Source organism: Gloeophyllum trabeum, assembly GCF_000344685.1.
Source record: "Gloeophyllum trabeum ATCC 11539 unplaced genomic scaffold GLOTRscaffold_00012, whole genome shotgun sequence".
NCBI lineage: Eukaryota > Fungi > Basidiomycota > Agaricomycetes > Gloeophyllales > Gloeophyllaceae > Gloeophyllum > Gloeophyllum trabeum.
The window spans coordinates 635,052-654,271 of NW_006920421.1; the positions used below are offsets into that span (position 1 = coordinate 635,052).

A 19,220-nucleotide genomic window follows, 5' to 3' on the forward strand; every position below is an offset into this window, starting at 1 on the left:
TCCCGGGCGACTTATGGGCTTTGGCAGTCAGGGATGGTGAGAGGCTTGAGGGTGCGGCTGCGAGAAGAGTGTTGGGTGAATATGTGCTAGCGAGCGGGTGCATTCTACACTTACTTCGCGTAGAAGAGACCCCACCAGCCCTCGACACCACCGAATTGTTGGTCCTGCAGTAGCAATAAGCCTCGACGACGCTAGCACGAAACAAATAACTGCAGACCTTCCAGATCTCATCGAAGTACTCGAAGTAGAAGTAACCGGTGCCATTCTGGTTCGCCTGGCATACGAACGTGTCGAGGAAAGTCTGAACATGACGTCCTCAGTTGCCGAACGCCATCAGTAGAGAAAGAACAACTGACCTGAAGGTTAGCTGTCGAAGCCGTCGATGGCCCGTTGCTCTCGTTTCCAGCGTCAGATGAATTCTAGTCATGCCCTGGTATGAGCACCGCGTGTCTATGTACAAGCGAACGAAATGAGACCCACCGAAGGCCAACCGGTCTCTGCAATGTACATCTTCGGCGAGTTGGAGAGGGCCTTAGCGGGCTCGACGTTCTGCTCGTCGAAGAACTCCCATGTCCAGTCCGCAGCCTGGTCAATTGAGACATTCGCGAACCAGGGGTGGACATTCGACATCTACACACAACAGTGAGTACAGGAAGAATTTCGGCCACGACCGGTGACACGTACGCCGTAGTCGACATCCTCAAGCACCAACGTATTGAAGTAACTGCCCGCCTCGGCGTTCCCGACCTGGAGGTTCACGTTCATATCCTTCAGCATCTGCTTCGTGTCGTCGATGTCCGCCTTGAGCAGTGCCGCGCCCTGGTTGCCGACCGCGCTGTTCGGGTCCGACGCGCCGTTGGCGTTCAAGTAGCTACGATGAAGTCAGCACCCACTCCCGCCTTGGGCAAATCAGGACGTACTTGAGCATGAACTCGTTCCCGACGGTCACGCCGCCGATGTGGTCCGTGCCGTAGGTCTGGATGGCCTCCTGGATGGCCTGCTTCTGGCGGGTGTACGGCGTCTTGTCGGTCGGGATGTTGTAGTTGGCGAGCCAGACGGTCATGTTGACCTTGGTCTGCTTGATGGCTTCGAGCTACGAACGCGAGTGTGAGGTACACCAGAGAGCGGTCCGCGCAGGGAACTTACAACGAGAGCGGATTGATTACAGTCGGCGCCGTAAAGCCGGATGCGCTGGAGTGTGATATTAGGGACGCACGAGGTGTGGTATGAGGGCGCTTATTTACCGTAGTAAGCTGGGATAGGAGCTGCGAGTGGCTTGTTAAGTGATATCGCGACTAGAAGGGGAGGGGCAACATACCTGAATGTCAGTGATGACCTGGTCTGGAGGTGAGAGTCAGCATATGGCGCAACCAAGATCTCATAGCAGCTCGACAGGGGTACAGAGTAGGCATCGCATGTCCCAGGGAGCCAGGACCCGACATGGCCCGTGACTGCGCACTCCAAGTCACGACAAGTACCCGTCACCATCCCACCGCACTGAGAGCCCCAGATGGAGCGGTGGTCGGATGCGTAACGGCTGTAAAGAATGAAATCATAATATGCTCACCAAGACTGTTGCCGCAGGCCGGGTATTGCGACCCTTCAGGTGTATAGGCGATGCCATAGAACGACTGATGCAAGTTCGGGTTCTTCTCGAACGTGCTCGGGTCATTAGGGTCGGTCTGATTGACAGCACCAGATGAGCTGCTCTTGCTGGACGACGACGATTTCCTCGACAATGTCACGCCGAGGGCGACACCGATGGCAATGAGGCCTAGCAGACCGAGGAAGGAACCGATGACCTTCACCAACGTCAACACCCAGACGCAAGTAGAAAACACCGCACTCACAATCCACTTCGAACGCTTGCTACGGCTCTCCTGCTTCTCCAGCCAGGCGCTGTTGCCCCCGGCGTTGTAGGGCGCGTCGAGGTCGGTGTATCCGCGCGGCTGGCCGGACATGTCTTTCAGGTTCGCCGTCGAGCCGGTTGCGGGGACTGGGGTGTATGAAGGAGTGGAATAGTCTGAAAGACGGTGTGGGGGCTGCGCAGCAGGCGAAACGAGAGGTCAGACGGGGCAGAGGAAAGGGATAATTTAAGGGGGAAGCAGGCCGCGCGCTTATAAGTCGCACTCACTGGAACGCCCGTTCCGTCGTCGTAGTAATCCTGCAGGTCGGCACGGCTCCCTCCAGCTGGGTGGTCGGTGTACGGCTGCATCGCTATGTCGTTTCGCGGTCGGTAGGCCATTTTTGCTCGTTATTCACGTCCTGCAGCAGCTTACACGCCCAGTGTACACAGTCAACAGACAGGCCGCACTAAGTTCGTTTGGCAGTGCCGCTTTGTCTTACTGCGGCAGCACCTGACACGGCTCTATTTTGAAAGCAACCCTAAATGTTTCAACGACGACCGCGCAGACGTTGAGTCTATCTTTGGGTCTTTCCAGCTTATTCACGTCGGTTTCGCCGTGTTCGACATCAGCAGCGATTTTCAACGGCTTTATACTTATAGCACAGAACAAGACGGCGTCCGAAGCGATCAGCTTCACCTGTTTCCAAGACAGCACGCCGAAGTCACCCTGATATGTGCCTGGACTGTTTATGCAATGTCCAGGAGGAGGCCGAGAGTCCAAGCTGAGTCCAAGACTCTTAGGACCGGTTGCTCACAGACGCGGCTAAAGGTCGGTTGGATTCGTCTGGATCTGTTTCTGCTCGTCTCTGCCCTTGAGGTCGTTCCGTTTGAGTGGAATATCTCCGTGCCCATGCTCCACAAGAAACGAGGGAACACGATGCAATCATTCCAGGTATGTTCCTTGTGCTGCGGTCAGTCTGAGATATATATAGGGTGTATTATATTTAGGACGCCCTTGCTATGATCATGAGGACTTCCGACAGACTTGAGACCTAGGTGGCTCGCATGTTCCAGCGCGCTATAAGGTACAGCATGAAGGCAGGAGGTGAGCCTGAGCTATCGCCTACACGTTGGCGCGGTGTTTCAGGCGTACGATACTGGCGCTGGCGAAGCGCCGAGCCCAACACGCCGCTACTCCCTCCATGCCGGCCTCGCTGTACTCTTGCTGGACTTCTCTGCGGTAGCTTCGGACGTTCTCTCCCCATCTTTGGACCGGCGGTCAACGCAGGAGGCAACGAAATTGCACCGTGAAGTCCGAGCGACATCGTATGTGGTCTCATGCAGGAAGGGTACATCTGCAACGAATTCCAAGCATTGCACGAAGTACATCAATGATCCGATCGATTATTACAATGTAAGAATATAATGATACAATGTTGCCAAGTTGTGATCCACGGAACGAACATCCAAGATGACCAAGATGTCTGGAGGCTTGACGGTCCAATTCACTGGTTCATCATCTTCATGCTCTCGTCATTCCCGGTTCGCTGCCTCTCCGCGGTATGCGTGCCCTCGGGCGCAATCGTCGACGCTTGCTCTCGTGCGTGGTCGTCCGCGGGCGTGGACCCAGCCCCCGCTGACGGCTCGGCGCCGGGCTTCTTAAAAGGCTGCCCATCTCGTCAGCCTTCCGCATCGCGAATAGTAGGATTAATGAGATACTCACATCCTCATCGTCCTCTAGAGACTTCTGCTTCAGTTGCCCGGTGCGCATCTCGCGTCCATGCTCAACGACATCTGGCTTCCGGGTCACCTTGCCTTTCACCTCTTCGGTCAATCCGCTCATCTTGTCGCCAAGAGTCTGCCGGTCAACATTTCTGGTCAGATACGACCCCCCACACACACAGTATTCTGCTACTTACTGCTCCTTTGTGGTACTCTGGGCCGTAACCCACCGCACCGGCGTGGCGCTGCTCAGGGTAGTCACCTTCGGCACCTGACATTGTTGTTGTCGATATTAGGAAATTTGAGTGAGTTAAGAGAATAGGATATTCAGACAGAACGTTATATGACGGTGAATACCGCTTTCTGGAGGCATATATACGTCCTCTTGAATGACGTCATAGTGTGGCTTGCTGAGCGACTATGTCATTGGAGGAGCAGCTGTGGCCATGGAACTGCAATGCAAGCCGAGCTCCACGGCTTCTCTCGATACAACGTGAGTCCTATCATTAACCGTGGCTAACTTAGTTCCATTACAGACCGATTCAACGTCACCATAGATAGACTTCAGTTCCAACGCATGCAAACTACGGCGCCCCCCACAGAGCGTGATGTTCCCAATGAACAATTCAGAGACTTCACAGACGCCTAGAAATACAGTACTGTACACCATCATCGAAGTCGGTTTGGGGAAATATGGAGTGGCTATGGAAAGGTTGAACGTTGACAGGCCCCCTGAAAATACCCATAGAGGTCTGATACCAGATAGCAACTTTCCCCCCATTTTTACCGAAACCAAAATTACCATATTGGGATGTGTTTTACCAGAAAAGTATCTGACCTCTTGCCTTAGATGTGATTTTTACCAAAACATTGGTATCCAACCTGAGGGCTTGAGGATATTCATTCATTACAAAAAAGATTCCGGTGACTGCGGGGATACTAGATTCAGTTATGTATGGGCTTTATGAGCCTCTCTGAGGTGCACTGGTGTATACGGAATCCAAGAATCTCACCACCTGATCATTGTGGCAAGCTGTGGCACTGTTGTGGCCATAATTGTTACCCAAATAGTGTTTTTACCCGAAAATTGGTATCCAAGATTGATTCCACTGGCAGGTCCTTTACCAAAACTGTATCAGACCTGGCACCCATGGGTGATTTTTACCGAAACCGGTGTCAGACCACTATGAGAATTTTCAGGGGGCCTACGTTGACCTACCGGAGATGCAGGATCGTGACAGGAACGTGATGGTATTCGCCACGCCGGCGCCTATTGTATGATTACAAATATTGCAATTTGCCACATTCCATACCTTTGTTTCTCTCATTCACAGCAGAATCAAGTGTCTCGTCTTACCGGTTCAGGTACACCAGACTACTCGCCGCAGTGGTGCCCTTCAAGGTACGCCAGCCTCATCAAATATGCTGGCCATTTCCCCTCACACTCCTAGTTGTAGACCTTGAATGTCGGCCATGGACCACCTCCCGAGTGAGACTTGGCAGGCGATTTTTGGCTATGCCTGCACCGACGATGGAGGGACAGGTCGCGCCCTCTCCCGCGTATGCAAATATTTCCGCGAGACCTCAAGGCCTGTCCGCTTCCAATCGCTGAAGCTGGTCGGAGCTCCCCAGCGTCGTGCGTTCGCCCAGATCGTTGCTCAGGATCTCGATATCCGCGTCCGATATCTTTTCGTGAGTGACGGACCGCTCTGTGACCCTGGCTACTTTCCACAGCGGCCTGAAAGAAAAGAGTCAAACACGCTAGACCTAGGGCCTGTACATGAGACCTTGGGTCAACATTGGCACTCATTCGCCCGGGAGATACTCCCAGCGATCAGTCAACGCTCGAAGTTCTCTTCCTGGACTTCGATGACGATATGACTGCTTCCAAATCTTCTGCCTATCACGTGGCCTCCCGACTGCGTGCACTGCGGGATCTCAGAATGTATGGAATGTATGACCCTCAGTTGTACCTCCCCGGAGCCTGTCTCTTGCCACTGCGGAACGTCCTGGATCTATCGTCCAATGAGCCGTACGACATCTGCATATCGTACGGGTCTGCTGTAACGACAAGCATAGATATGCAAGACGTCACGAGGTTGTACAAGGATCATGATCATCTTGCCATTGGGTTGGCGAATGGCCAGATGATACTAGTTAAGGACGTTCTTTCCCAGTTACTTCCCCTGGACGAGCTCCCGCGGTCTTCCCGTACATTCAACATATACACTCACGTTCTCTTGACAGCTGATTGCAGAACGATAGACGCACCTCATATTTTTACTGCTGGGGCGCCTGCCAATCAAAACCGCCTAATGCAGAAGGAGGGGAGCGCGTCGCAGCCACTTTTGTCGGGGTAAGCTGGGCGCTAATGTGCTCGATTGCCCTCGAACGAGTAACTGACGGCTTTCTAAGCAAACATCTCTTTTGTGGTTGTTTGGCTTTGGAGCACCTTGTACAGCAGGAATTTCAAGTGCGTCTATCGTTCTGCAATCAGCTGGAAACGATGCCGGTCGGTTTCCGTATTCAAGCAGTTCCCCTGGTCTGCGTTTCCGTGGTGGGTACACGCCACTCCCTGGGGTGTGGAAGTGCTCACCAACTTCCGCAAGGCGGCCTTCGAGGACTGGCTGGCGGCGATCGCTCGAGGAAGCTCTTGGGTGTCCACTGCGGATCTGAAACGTGCGAAGCGATATGTGGCCGACGCCAGCTTTGGAGGTCCTCCCGCCGACGTCGGTGCGGCGTAATGTCCGCTCCTCCCTCGTCCGGCACTCCCCGCCAAGAGGGCTACCTCAAATATGACTGGACAATGTTCCGCGCTTTTCTGGGTACCTTTGACCTGTTCGAACATGATCACAGTATGCGGGTGGCGCCGCCGAACCGCCGCGGCTTGTGGTGCAAATATATGCGTGACGTCCGGGATCCATGTATAATAATACCGCTTGATTTGATCTCTTTCCTCTTGAATGCAAGGAAATGACTTGTCATCATACACTGTCGCTATGACGGCCTGTGGTGAATATCGCGACCTTCGTTAGTACGCTTGTAGAGAGGTGAGTACAGGATCTGCCGACTGCTAGACCAGGCTCCTTCAACGGCAGCGAACTGCGTTGTCATGAACAGCGATGCATAAGCGTGAAATAGATCATTAGCCTCGTTATAGACTACAACTACACAAAACAAGGATGTAACAGCAAGCTCCACAACAACATTGACAAGGGTATACCGAATGACGCAATCGTCGAAGTCCGTGGGCGCGAATCCAAACGCCCGCATTCAAAGTTCTACAACACCGCTGAACCCAGCAAAAGAAGGCCGACAACAGAGAATAGTGCAAACGGTTGTGATAACCCCGGAGCGGACCCGGAGGTATTGTCGCCGCCAGAAGCAGGTGCGCTATGTGTAGCAGTAGGGGACCCTGACTTGGTCGCCGTGGCAGTCCCTGTAGTGCTGGTACTGCTATTGCTGGAGGTGGCGTTCCCCGTTCCGAAGACACGCACGTACGAGATCTCAAAGTAGGCATTGTCGTACGTCGGACTGCCCGGGCCCCGCACGCTCAAATCATACTGTGAAAGGTGAGAATCGGCTTGGTAAGGGGCAACTTTGACATGCGGACACTTACGCAGCTCCCTGGTCCACATGTGTTGTTGTACGTCGGATTCCCGCTGCCGAGCGCATCAAAATCAACAGCCCCCAGACGAATGAGTCAGATCACCCACAAAGCACCACACAACTGTATGTCCATCACAAGCTGCTGTGCCGCGAAGTGCGAACCGATGTCACAACTACTCGCGGGGTATGAGGCGGAGGGAGGACCCCAAGATGCGGGGTCTATGGTGGTATTCGCGAGACTGAGACTTGGCGGGACATCCGGACGCTGCAGTTCCACAGAGGGGTATGAGGGGTATGAGCGGATGTGTAGTTCAGCGATAAAGTCGGTTACGTACACTCCAGAACCAAATGCTGCAGCGTCTCGTCAGTTCCGGCAGCTCACTATCGAACTAGTTGCTCCTTACTAGATTCCCGAAACGTCGAATTGCGTGGCCCAGACACCTCCGCCGGCACTGGCGAAGCCGGGGCCGTAGCTGTTGGGCTTCTTCTCGGCGACGGTACATCCAGCTCCAGACGTCGCGTTGCAGTTCGGCTCGAGCGTCTGGCCGACCTGAGACTGCGGTGTCGTGTGGGTACACCCTGCAGAGGTATGCAGCGCCATTTGGTTGAAGCCCATGAGATTCGCGTATTCGATGATGTCAATTTCCCCGCCATAAGGCCAGTTTTCGCCACGCGTCCAGAACGATGGCCAGACCTACGTAGCGGATGGATAAGTGTAACAGGTTGATCTTGGGTTGAGGAGACGTACGGAGCACCCCCAGGGTATGTGAACGGCATCTAGGATGAATACGCTGCCGACTGGGTAGAATTCGTGTGTGAAGATTTCGATCTGTTGAGGTCATTTTCGGATTGCATCTTCCTGGTCAGAATTTTTGAATCATGCACATGGCATTGGCATCTCACAGTATTGCGTTTCTGCTGGTCCGGTACGTTCGTCGTATTGTCAACTCGTATGAAGGCATGCCCGCTATTACTATCGACATAGGCTAAGTGCGCGGCTTGCGCCTCAGCCTGATTCAGGTAAGTGGTGTCTCCTGTTTGCATACAAAGGAAGTCGAGTCAGGAGAACGCTCCAGGTAGTTTGTGTGCTCACCGTAGGTCGTAGGATCATAGCCGTCGAAAAAATCCCAACCATTGAAGAAGGTTTGTCCAGAGAACTCGTGAACTAGCGTATACGCTGTGACTGGAGATATTAAACAAAACAGAGGACTAATGATCCTCATCCTCCCTACTGGTCACTATGGGAGGCTAACAGAGTTGAACTTTGGAACGTTGGGGAACCGAATTTATAGAAGACGATTAGCGCTGGTCCTCTGTAGTCCTCACACCGGCCTCGGACCCGAGCCTGGGTACTTCAACATAATCTACCACATGCTGGAACGCGTCCAGGGCCTCCAGGCAGAGGTTCCGTTGATGAGGCGGGCACGGATGCGTCCCCGAGCCTCCGCGGAACAAAGCGAGCCAATCAGTGACGGTTGACGGCGACTCATCACGGCAATGTGTCGCCGCATCTGTCCTTGGTGTTTGTATTCCCTGGATGGACCTGAGACGCAGTTGTCGATACTGTATCCTGTTTCCCGTCTCGCGCTGCATCGACGTCCAAACAGGTATTATGAAATCGCCCAGTCTGGCTCGTGCCCGATGTCTTGAAAACGGAAAACTACCAGCCCAACTAGTACAGAAGGCTATCGCATGTGGCCTAAGAGCCAGAGAACGGCACGAACCACAAAGGTGACTCAAGCTTCAAGTTGTAGCCCCGATAAGACATCAACCGGTGCCGTGGGTAACATATGCGTACCCGGAGACGTTACCTACCTTCAAGAACATGCGGGAGCAAACCTGCTATGAGCGCTACTTCCGTCGTACGTCCCTTGAGAGAGACCGGAATCTCGTATGATAATCAGGTCATGCGAGATCAGAGCCCGGAGGAGTTCGGCTTGAATGGTAGCACTGGTACAGTGGTACGTAGCTGGTACGCAACCTTCCGTCTGACGCATATCTACTTGCTAAGTGGTCCTCCTGTGCATCTCGTACGATACGTCACCATAAGTACAATGCGCCTGAGGCGTGCTTGCATGGCTTAGACTCTCGTAGCTCTATTTCATGTGGTCTCCATGTCAACCACTCTCAGCGGACTCGGGAAACGCAATTCATAGTTCGAAGACGCAAGATTTGTCCATACATGTTGCTCACACTACGTCGTACCTGGACCTGCCCTTGGGAGTCAGCAGCGTACATGTAGAATAGAGTGAAGGCAGTTGAATGTCGCCGGCACTCTACTGTTACATGTAGTCTGCTGATCCGAAGCCTCGCACGTGCTCTAGGCTGGAACGGAGGCATCAGCAGTTGTCGTGACAGAGGAGAACAGCTTGGAGGTGGAACAGCTTCTTGATCAAACCCGAATATCTTCCTGTCTGGCATCTGCCCTGGCAACTGACCATAGGCCAGATGGTCCTCGATGCTTCGCCCTTAGCCATTTATCCGGTAAAGTGGACCTCTCAAAGGGTATGACCCAACAGCAGATCAGCTCTTTCGAAAGGCGGATATTCTTCGCTTGTATGTATCCTTTCACTGTCCTCCTACCAAAACCCGATTGCTCGCTCCCCGTTCACCTGCTTCAGAGCCCGGGCCGCTAAGCGTTATTTGATAGCAACGACCACTCCGAAGGCTCTCTACAGGCCCTGGGCTCTCATAGAAGTGACAACTCTAAAGCGTTTCCTTGAATCGTGCCTGGTGCACCTCTCACGCTTCATAACATAAAAGGCTGAGCGAGACAAACAGTATGTCAAGGGACTCGTAGTAACAACACGCCATGTCCTTCAAGACTCTCGTGGCCATCCTTTGCCTGGTCCCTGTTGCCTTGGCGCAGCAGCCTGCATGGGCCCAATGTGCGTTACTTTGTGTTTTCGTCCCTCGTACCGGCTTGAAGATCCTTGTTGATTGACTTGTTACACTGCTGTAGGTGGCGGTCAGGGATGGACGGGTGGAACCACCTGCGTCGCTGGGTACTCATGTGTCGCTCAGAATTCATACTATTCTCAGTGCCTGCCGGTATGCATCCACGTTGACCGAATTGTCTCATATGTCCGACTCTTGCACAGACAGGCACAGGCACAGGCAGTGGCACCGTGACCAGTACCTCGGGTGGCAGCAGCCCCAGCGCGACTTCGACAACTCCTCTCAACACCGCAGCGAAGGCGGCGGGAAAGAAGTACTTCGGTAGCGCGACCGACAATCCTGAATTGTCGGATTCCGCCTACGTCAAGATCCTCTCGGACAGCACCATGTTCGGGCAAATCACACCCGGGAACAGTATGAAATGGGTGAGGCCGCGTCATGTCATTTACGCCCTCTATATAACCTGAATGCATCCGTTTCAGGATGCCACGGAACCTTCCAGGGGAACTTTTACTTTTACCCAGGGTGATCAAATCGCGAACCTCGCTAAGGCGAACGGGCAATTACTACGAGGTAATTATACTCGACAGGACACCAATACTCATAGCGACTGATTCGTGACATTTCTCCGTAGGCCATAACTGTGTTTGGCACAACCAGCTTCCCAGCTGGGTGACGTCGGGGAACTTCAACGCCGCTACTCTGTCGTCGATCATCACGACCCACTGCGGGACGGTTGTCGGACATTACAAGGGACAAATGTGAGTAGGTGACGGCTTACTCCCTTCGTCCAATGCTGACCATCGAACAATAGCTGTATGTGCCTCAAATGAACCCGTATCCATGATAAATCTGACGAACACGATTATTTAGACAGCTGGGATGTTGTGAACGGTAGCTTTTCCATCTCTTGTAGTAATGGTAGCAACTGACTACGAATCTTGCAGAGCCCTTCAATGATGACGGGACTTTCCGCCAAGACGTTTTCTACAACACTCTGGGTCAGGATTACATTTCTATCGCTTTGAATGCCGCGCGGGCTGCCGACCCCAACGCGAAGCTGTACATCAACGACTACAACATCGAGGGAACAGGTAAATCCCCCCCCCCCCGTTCACATTCATTCCAATACGCTAACTTGTGCAGGTGCCAAGTCCACCGCGATGGTCAACCTCGTCAAGAGCCTCAAGGCAGCGAACGTGCCCATCGACGGTATTGGCGTGCAAGCGCATCTCATCGTCGGCCAGGTGCCGTCCACACTCGAGGCTAACCTCAGGCAATTTACCGCGCTCGGGGTGGAGGTCGCCATCACGGAGCTCGACATTCGCATGACGCTGCCGGCGACGGATGCGCTCCTCGCTCAGCAGAAGAAGGATTACCAGACGGTCATTGCGGCGTGCAGGGCTGTCTCAGGATGCATTGGAGTTACGATCTGGGATTATACCGACAAGGTACGGTGATTCGCTAGGTATCCGGGAAGTATGCTGAAAGACGTCTAGTATTCTTGGGTTCCGAGTACTTTCTCCGGCCAGGGGGCAGCCTTGCCTTGGGATGCGGTACGTGTAGAGGGAATAGGCTTACATTGGTGCTGATCCTGATTCGGCTTCAATAGAACCTCAACAAGAAGCCCGCTTACGATGGGATTGTCGCTGGCTTTGCGTCCTAGAGGCAGACCGATACGGACAGTAAGTCTCTAAATCATCGGACTCAAGCGTCTAAAATCTGCGACTTTATGAGAGTATCTCATACACGCAACGGCCATATGCCTGTGCGAATTAACTTGATTTCGAGGTGACGGCCTAGTTCTCTTCCCATGCTTCGCGCGCTCTTGTCCATACTTTCCCCAAGTCATGCACGCCTATTGACGGAGACGAGCGTACCCGATCATTGTAGTATGTATGCCCGCCATCCGGGAATGCAGCGAGTTGTTCGTTCTCTTGGCTATCATCGAAGAAGCCGTGCTCCCGCTCAGATTTCGGGATGTCATTTATGTCCGTGGGAGCAGCGAAACTATGATATATATATTTCACTCGAGTGAAGATCTATAATGGCGCTCTTCCGTGAGCCTGAGCGCAGTGAGCACTGCTTCCGTGCTACCCCTCTTGAGAGCCGCGATGTCATAAGCCAGATAGAGGTAAGATCATCCGTGTCAATGTATATGTCGTAATGCACGTCGAGGTACGCATCTGTCCATGCGCAGCCTTTCTACTGCTGATAACAGTGGTGCGTGCGCTTTTGACCTTGGTGCTCCTGAACGGCGTGTCATCACTCGGATACCTCGGGTATAAAATGTGCTCGAGGCATGCCCGCGATAGGACTTAGACCTTGGATCTGTTTTATGTGAGCTCTATACCAACTGCTCTCAACGAACCCGAACGCAGAAGAGAGAAAGACGCGTCCCTACGAGTCGCGGATGCCAGCTGGATAGCCTCAGGCCTGCAGCTACGCGAACTATGTCGACGTCATAACCATTATCTCTAGCTCGCGCATTACAGGACATGCTATCATCCACCAATGTGACGCAACAGTCACAGACAAGAGGGTTCAGAGGAGGAATGCTTCTCTAAGTTCTTGATCAAACCGAACTTCCAGTTCTTGTCTGGCTTGTGCGAGGCTGGCAACTGACCATAGACCGGACGGTGCTCAAGCCCGCTTGGCAAGGCTTCGCATTAGCCTTAGATCCGGACGAATGTACCTACCAATGGCCATGGACCAGCAGCAGATCCACTCTTCAAAGTCGGGATTCTTTGCTATCATTGACTCTCTGAACGTCTTCGTTCTACGATCCGATGGGCCGCGCCCCGTTCACCTGCTCCTTGGAGCCCGGGCCGCCGGGCGTTATTGGATAGCAACGGTCATAGAAGTGGCGAGTCTCTTCGAATCATAGCTGTTGCGCCTCTCACGCTCGAGAACATAAAAGACGAAGCAAGCCGAGGAATGGTCTGCAACCGCGCAACTCGGGCTCGTGGTGCAGCATGTCATTCAAGGCTCTTGTCGCCATTCTTTGCGTCGTCCCTCACGCCTTAGCGCAGACGAGCAGCGCTACTGCTACCGCTACCTCAGGGGCCAGCAGCCCTAGCGCTACTTCCACGACCCCTCTGAACGTCGCGGCCAAGGCGGCAGGAAAGAAGTATTTTGGTAGTGCAACTGACAATCATGAATTGACGGATTCCACCTACGTCGAGATCCTCTCGGACAGCAACATGTTCGGGCAAATCACACCCGGGAATAGTTTGAAATGGGCGAGGCTATAAGAGTCAGTCGTTGCATTTTCGTATAAGCCTGACTGCGTTCGCTACAGGACGCAACCGAACCGTCCAGGGGAAACTTCACCTTTACGCAAGGCGATCAGATTGTTAATCTCGCTAAGGCGAACGGGCAATTACTACGAGGTATATCTCAAGCCCCACCAGGCGCCAATAGCTACAAGCGCTCATCTGCTGTACTGCTCTGTAGGCCACAACTGCGTCTGGCACAACCAGCTCCCCAGCTGGGTGACATCGGGGAACTTCAGCGCCGATACTTTATCGTCTATCATTACGACTCACTGCGGGACGGTCGTGGGACGTTACCAGGGACAAATGTGAGCACACGACGGCTTGTTACCTCTGCCCGAAGCTGACGATCGAGCAATAGCTGTTTGTATCTCAATACTTAACTCTTTTAACCGCGATAAAGCTGACAAAATGGTTGATTAGACAGTTGGGATGTTGTGAACGGTAATTTCTTTGCTCTTGTCACAATGAAAGTCTCTGACTACGAACTTGATAGAGCCCTTGAACGATGACGGAACCTTGCGCTCAGACGTATTCTACGACACCCTGGGCGAGGAATACATTTCCATCGCTTTAAGGGCGGCTAAAGCAGCCGATCCCGATGCGAAACTCTACATTAATGACTACGGCATTGAGGGAACAGGTAAATCACACGAAGATTCTTTCATTCCAGCCATGCTAATTTGCGCAGGCCCAAAGTCGACTGGGATGGTCAACCTCGTCAAGAGCCTCAAAGCAGCGAGCGTGCCCATCGACGGTATCGGCATGCAAGCGCACCTCATAGTCGGCCAGGTCCCGTCCACTCTAGGGGATAATATCAAGCAGTTCACTGCGCTCGGAGTGGAGGTCGCTATCACGGAACTCGACCTACGCATGACGCTGCCGGCGACGGATGCAGATCTCGCTCAGCAAAAGGAGGATTATCAGAGGGTCATCTCGACATGCAACGCTATCTCGGGATGCATTGGAGTTACAATCTGGGATTACACCGACAAGGTGCGTTTTGGACTAGGCACCTGGCAATTTCGCTGAGAGGCGTGTAGTACTCCTGGGTTCCGGCCACTTTCTCCGGCCAGGGAGCGGCTTTGCCTTGGGACGAGGTGCGTGCCGAGGCGAATGAGCCTCTGCTAGTGCTAATTCCACTTGACTCTTTACAGAACTTCAACAAGAAGCCCGCTTACGACGGGATTGTCGCTGGCTTTGCGTCCTAGAGGCAGACACTCAAAGGCGCTTAAGCATCGTACTCAGACGTCTCGAATCTACGACTTTTATGGGACTTGCATGTCGGCGCATTTCTTTGCTCGGGCGTTTCATACACACAACGGTCCTGTAACTGTACAAATTGAGTTGATTTCGAGGTGACAACCTAGCCCTCTTCCCATGCTTCGCCTTGAGAAATGACCATTTTCCTATACTGCTCGCGCCAGCCAGGCGTCTTTTCCATATTTTTCCCAAGCCATGCAAGCCTATTGACGGAGACAACCATGTCCCGATCATTATAGTACGTATGCCCCCCATCCGGGAATGCAGTGAGCTGTTCGCTCTCTTGGCTATCCATCGACACTTCGAAGATGCTGTGCTCCCGCTCGGAGTACGGGATGTGAAATAGGCGCCGTCCGTGGGAATAGAGGGGCGTGTCGGAGAACGTTCGATATCCCCACCTATACAGCGGAAGTGATGGGGTGACTATGGGGGTTAACATTCAGTACATACTGGATGCTGTCTCCGAGATACTGAAGCCACGACTGACCGTCGTTATTGATTTTAACGCTGTAGTCATCCAAGGAGTTTTCCCCATTCTTTTCCCGGTACGAGCGCACGCGTTGTCGCCACAGGCTGCAGAGCTCTTCGTTGCCCACGCGGGCGGTACCGAAGAACGCGAGCTTGAGCGTGAGTCCCGAGGGCAGCAACGCGTCGTTCCCCAAGAGGTCCAGAGCCAGAAGGTAGCCTAGGGCCCCTCCCATGCTATGGCCCACAATGACCAATTCCTCGACTTTGCCAGCTTCCCCTTTCAACGCGCTGCGCACGGCGCTCACGGCATGATCCTTGAAGAGCTGGTAAAAGCTCCACAGCCCGGAATGGACTTGGCATCCGTCCCCCGCAGGGTGCGCGCACTTGGTCATCTGCAGAAAGTGCCACATATGCCGGACGCTCTGCGCCCCCGAGATGGCCAGGACGACCTGGCGCTGGGCCGGCCGGTACGCCGTGAACGCGGGCACGCAAGCCGCGCCCCCGAACGACTCCAACAACTTCAAATCCCGGAGGAAAAGCGCACCCTGAAGCGGGTAATGCGGCTGCGTGAGCACGTCCACGCTTGCGCAGACCATCTCGACGGGGATCGCGTTGTACGCGAGCTCGATGAACACGCCGAACTCCGAGAGCTCGGTCCACAACGACGGCGGCGCAGCGTCCTTGGCTGTCAGCACGTAACCAGACCGACTCGCTGCGAGCTTCGTCAGTAACCGCCCCAGGTGCCAGCCTATGGGCAGGGCAGGGGACTCGTGGCCGACTTGGCGGGACGACGGGGGCATGAATTGGGCACAAGGGGTCAGTCGCTAGCGCGCAGTGTATTAGACCGCTGCGTGGGGGGGTCAAGGCGGGACGCTATATGGGGCAGAGACCATCGGCCCTCTATTTGAGTACAGGCCTCAGGTGCTAGTGCTTGACAGGCTGTGGTCGATCGTCGGCTCTGTGGCGATGCAAATCATCTCGGAGAGCAATCCGAGAGTGAGAAGTCTTCGAGCTCCTGAAGACATGAGTCTGTACCACCGTAGAGTCAGGGCTGAGTCACATACCTATCCTAACTACATGTCACAGACCAAACTCTGAAAATACGGGAAAAGGCATGGGAAAGCGTCCAAATCAAAAAAATTATGCAGCCATTCGGAGTGCATCAGCCGGGAGTCGAACCCGGAGCTAGGCCAATGATTACGTATATGCATTACGTAATGGGAAGACCCAATGTTACCGCTACACCACTAATGCGTGCAAGAAGATAAGGGAATGCGTCATGAATTACGCACATACGGTCCTCGCAAAAATCGTTCGGGCGAACCAAAACGTATTCAGATTTCGTCAGTGCCCGAGGCAGTACCATGGGGTCATGAAAGATGCCCTCTGCGACCTGCGACGGCGGAAGGAATGGGCCAGCAGAGAGACTTGTGGGAATGGGCGCGCCGGCCGCTGAGCAAAGGAAGACGTACTGAGGACTCTGTCGTTTGCTTTTTCCGTGCGATGTGGGCGGGGAAGGGGGGGGGTGCGCACCATGACTCTGTGCAGGCGCTGCATCCCTAGAAAGCTATCAGAGGACAGGACCGCCGAGGAAATGCGCGCCTATACGAGCTTCTTCGACGACTAAGCGCTAGCCAAACCACGGGCCCGGGGCACCCAGTATATTTACGTTTCCGGGGGAGACTGTGAGCGCCGCCTATCTAGGTCCTCCCGTCTTGTACGAGAGCAAGCAGAAGCCCGGTTCAGTCTTGCATATATGCGTCATGTGCCGCGAGTCTTATTCTGCGACAGTAAGTGTGTCGCCCTCGTCGAAAAGTGTAGCAAGCACGTCGGCGTCCGAATCGATGTCCACTACTTCTTCGCGTGGGCGACGGACAGAACACCACGTACATATTCGTAGTCCAGCAAGCAGAAACAGCCGTGAGCAAGTCAAAGCAGTCGGTGCAAGGGAGCGCCAACGTTTCGAGAGCATCAGGGACCCAAGCTTGGCCGCGAGCCTTTGAGCTTGCGGATTTGTTTACGACGAAAGCGCATACATGTGGCGCGCAGAGAGACGCTGTATGCCTGCACCACCGAGGTGACGCAAGCTGACTGTGAGCGAAATGCAAGCATATGAGGCAGGCCCGGACGTCATGACGATCACAAACAACGACGGCGTACAGCCCGTAAGCCAAATGCGCAAGCCCGACCACGCCTGTCGTCCTTCGCAGGTATCCATCGCGGCTGACAGCGACAGAAGCTATTTCGTCCTTCGGTAGGCCTTCGAGCGACGGGTGGTTGGTACATCTGCGCAGTGGAGGGCAGGGAACTTGAAAGCGAGGCAAACCGCGGCCCGTCTTTGCTATTGCGCCCCCGTGCAAACATGACCAAATATTACCTTTTCGAGAATTTTATCATGTGACCTCCGACGCTTCCGGCGTCTTTGCTATTGCGCCCCCGTGCAAACATGACCAAATATTACCTTTTCGAAAATTTTATCATGTGACCTCCGACGCTTCCGGCCACGTCACTAAAAATAAAGAATGTAAACGCATTGCGTAAGCTGGCTATGCCTGAGCTAACATATTTATATTATTTCCGAACACCATTGTGCTCCTGTAGTCTAGTGGTTAGAATGGTGTCCGCATTTGCCGGAGGTGTTCGGTTCAATTCATGGTTGTGCAAACTTTTTCTCCTCCTTGGTAGGGTTAGGGTTTATCAACTACCTTTATGCACTATTGCCTTTCTGTAGTACCTTTGTCAACTATATGTATCACAGGTCTACAAATTTGAATACAAAATTCTGTTTTCCTATCTATACGAGCCACTTAGTCCCTAGTGGTTACTCTAACTAGTCGGACATGCGCCCGGAGGGAAGTCCGCGTTTGCCGGCGTCACATGACTTTCTTCTCGATATGGTATCTTTGTACATGTTTGCACGGGGGCGCAGTAAAGCTACCTACCGCGGCCGGGAGTAACGCGAAGGGGTTGCCTTTAATGGTAGGATCCTGACCCATTAGTCTTTGGGCACCATCTCGCAGTCGCACCATATTCGCAGTCGTTCCTGTACCCAACATTAGAACTCCTCTATGACTAGAATCCTAGAGCCTTCTAGGACTAGAATCCTATAGAGCCAAGCTACTTCCTGGCTTGAGGACCCAGCACCTGGCCTTCCCACAATAGCAGTATTATAAGAGTGGACGGTTGATCGTACCATCCAGTATTATGAGACTTAAAGGCCTTTCAGGTCGACTCCACCGGAAGCGCTGCTCTCGATGTTGGACTTGCGTCTGTCCCGTCGAGGCACTCCAGTACACTCCAGCCCTTGACTCCAGCGAACTCCGGCGACGCCAGCAACGACACAGATCTATATAAGAACGCCCGCCGTCCCGTCCTAGATCCGTCGTTAGATCTTCGAACCCACTGCCGGACGGTCCGGCACGTGGTGTTCGGACCACGTCCATTGTCGCTCTCATCTGCTCTATGATACGTGCTTGTATTTCTACTCGATCTGCTTGTGATTCACCTTATTGACTCGAGCTCGGCATATCTGGGCTTTGACGCTAGGACTGGTAGAGGAATGGTAGGCGGGAAGGTGACGAAATATGGTGGGGTGTCGAAAGCTGTGATAATGCAGTCTGGTAAGAGACGTACGCAGACGCTCTTACATGCATCAAAGCAGAATGAGCGTAAGGCCAGGATGGCAAAAGACCGGTCAGAGGCTCTTCAAGGTATGCTACTATTACACTTAACTTCTTTTGTGCAAGTCGATGGCGCTCGGTTTACAGGCATGTCGATGGAGGAACGCGACATCGTGATGCAGATGGATGGTGATCTGGAGGCGGCGCCTGATCTCAGTGATCAGGCGCTGAATAGTATGCCGCCGGGAGAAGAGGGGTACGGTCTAAGCCATGAAGGAGGTGAGTATGAGGTCTTCGAAGATTTCGCGAATGATTTGGCCCAGTTAACTGGCATGTGAGTATTCATGTCATGTCTTCGTCGTGCCTGCTGACAAGTCCTACAAAGCCGACGTCTGGATGACCGGGACCGAACCCGGCGCGTTGAGACCCGCAACTCCGAGTGGAGAATGCAGTATGAAGACCTCGTCGACGCGTACTTGGAATACCGCATGCACGAGACCGACGATATGCAGGACGGCG

General features: G+C 53.5%; 8 protein-coding genes and 1 non-coding gene across 9 annotated transcripts; 4 read left to right on the top strand and 5 right to left on the bottom strand.

Moving 5' to 3' along the window:
- Positions 1–11: 11 nt before the first annotated feature.
- On the bottom strand, positions 12–1,961 carry GLOTRDRAFT_47151 (glycoside hydrolase family 17 protein; the record flags this gene model as incomplete). The annotated part of the gene is made up of 12 exons (XM_007870534.1): positions 12–57; positions 115–164; positions 218–301; positions 357–419; positions 481–630; positions 685–871; positions 921–1,093; positions 1,147–1,191; positions 1,245–1,265; positions 1,319–1,341; positions 1,568–1,802; positions 1,851–1,961. The coding sequence occupies 12 exons, from the start codon at positions 1,959–1,961 to the stop codon at positions 12–14; spliced, it is 1,188 nt and encodes a 395-aa protein (XP_007868725.1).
- A 1,212-nt stretch (positions 1,962–3,173) lies between these two features.
- Positions 3,174–3,876, bottom strand: GLOTRDRAFT_112017 (uncharacterized protein). Its single transcript, XM_007870693.1, has 3 exons — positions 3,766–3,876; positions 3,570–3,704; positions 3,174–3,513 (listed from the first exon to the last, which is right to left on the bottom strand). The coding sequence occupies exons 1-3, from the start codon at positions 3,844–3,846 to the stop codon at positions 3,352–3,354; spliced, it is 378 nt and encodes a 125-aa protein (XP_007868884.1). The 5' UTR covers positions 3,847–3,876; the 3' UTR covers positions 3,174–3,351.
- Positions 3,877–6,074: 2,198 nt separating this feature from the next.
- On the top strand, positions 6,075–6,312 carry GLOTRDRAFT_131823 (uncharacterized protein; the record flags this gene model as incomplete). Its single annotated transcript, XM_007870694.1, has 2 exons — positions 6,075–6,125; positions 6,178–6,312. 2 exons carry the CDS (start codon positions 6,075–6,077, stop codon positions 6,310–6,312), a joined length of 186 nt encoding a protein of 61 aa, XP_007868885.1.
- A 392-nt stretch (positions 6,313–6,704) lies between these two features.
- GLOTRDRAFT_117397 (uncharacterized protein) lies at positions 6,705–8,414 on the bottom strand. Its single transcript, XM_007870695.1, has 8 exons — positions 8,271–8,414; positions 8,081–8,211; positions 7,926–8,006; positions 7,582–7,871; positions 7,513–7,528; positions 7,285–7,442; positions 7,188–7,230; positions 6,705–7,131 (listed from the first exon to the last, which is right to left on the bottom strand). The coding sequence occupies exons 1-8, from the start codon at positions 8,398–8,400 to the stop codon at positions 6,850–6,852; spliced, it is 1,131 nt and encodes a 376-aa protein (XP_007868886.1). The 5' UTR covers positions 8,401–8,414; the 3' UTR covers positions 6,705–6,849.
- Positions 8,415–9,976: 1,562 nt separating this feature from the next.
- GLOTRDRAFT_122601 (uncharacterized protein) lies at positions 9,977–11,741 on the top strand (the record flags this gene model as incomplete). Its single annotated transcript, XM_007870932.1, has 10 exons — positions 9,977–10,065; positions 10,140–10,228; positions 10,279–10,500; positions 10,558–10,648; positions 10,710–10,838; positions 10,949–10,969; positions 11,023–11,169; positions 11,222–11,526; positions 11,575–11,631; positions 11,688–11,741. Exons 1-10 carry the CDS (start codon positions 9,990–9,992, stop codon positions 11,739–11,741), a joined length of 1,191 nt encoding a protein of 396 aa, XP_007869123.1. The 5' UTR covers positions 9,977–9,989.
- Positions 11,742–13,050: 1,309 nt separating this feature from the next.
- Positions 13,051–14,561, top strand: GLOTRDRAFT_149061 (uncharacterized protein; the record flags this gene model as incomplete). Its single annotated transcript, XM_007870933.1, has 9 exons — positions 13,051–13,317; positions 13,377–13,467; positions 13,532–13,658; positions 13,712–13,717; positions 13,778–13,794; positions 13,847–13,993; positions 14,042–14,346; positions 14,394–14,450; positions 14,508–14,561. 9 exons carry the CDS (start codon positions 13,051–13,053, stop codon positions 14,559–14,561), a joined length of 1,071 nt encoding a protein of 356 aa, XP_007869124.1.
- A 44-nt stretch (positions 14,562–14,605) lies between these two features.
- Positions 14,606–15,881, bottom strand: GLOTRDRAFT_79714 (alpha/beta-hydrolase; the record flags this gene model as incomplete). The annotated part of the gene is made up of 2 exons (XM_007870696.1): positions 14,606–15,036; positions 15,101–15,881. 2 exons carry the CDS (start codon positions 15,879–15,881, stop codon positions 14,717–14,719), a joined length of 1,101 nt encoding a protein of 366 aa, XP_007868887.1. The 3' UTR covers positions 14,606–14,716.
- A 358-nt stretch (positions 15,882–16,239) lies between these two features.
- GLOTRDRAFT_t104 lies at positions 16,240–16,335 on the bottom strand. The gene has a single exon. It is a non-coding gene; the product is annotated as a tRNA-Gly (tRNA).
- A 2,425-nt stretch (positions 16,336–18,760) lies between these two features.
- Positions 18,761–19,039, top strand: GLOTRDRAFT_131828 (uncharacterized protein; the record flags this gene model as incomplete). The annotated part of the gene is made up of 2 exons (XM_007870697.1): positions 18,761–18,791; positions 18,849–19,039. The coding sequence occupies 2 exons, from the start codon at positions 18,761–18,763 to the stop codon at positions 19,037–19,039; spliced, it is 222 nt and encodes a 73-aa protein (XP_007868888.1).
- Between the last annotated feature and the right edge of the window lie 181 nt (positions 19,040–19,220).

Excerpts from the sequence above, each read along its gene's own strand:
- GLOTRDRAFT_112017 (XM_007870693.1), bottom strand. The coding sequence starts at position 3,846 with ATGTCAGGTGCCGAAGGTGACTACCCTGAGCAGCGCCACGCCGGTGCG. Across the intron at positions 3,705-3,765 it reads CAGAGTACCACAAAGGAGCA|ACTCTTGGCGACAAGATGAG; the intron begins GTAAGTAGCAGA and ends GTTGACCGGCAG. Across the intron at positions 3,514-3,569 it reads CTCTAGAGGACGATGAGGAT|CCTTTTAAGAAGCCCGGCGC; the intron begins GTGAGTATCTCA and ends CGAGATGGGCAG.
- GLOTRDRAFT_117397 (XM_007870695.1), bottom strand. The coding sequence starts at position 8,400 with ATGAGGATCATTAGTCCTCTGTTTTGTTTAATATCTCCAGTCACAGCG. Across the intron at positions 8,007-8,080 it reads ACCAGCAGAAACGCAATACT|ATCGAAATCTTCACACACGA; the intron begins GTGAGATGCCAA and ends TGACCTCAACAG. Across the intron at positions 7,872-7,925 it reads ACATACCCTGGGGGTGCTCC|GTCTGGCCATCGTTCTGGAC; the intron begins GTACGTCTCCTC and ends TCCGCTACGTAG.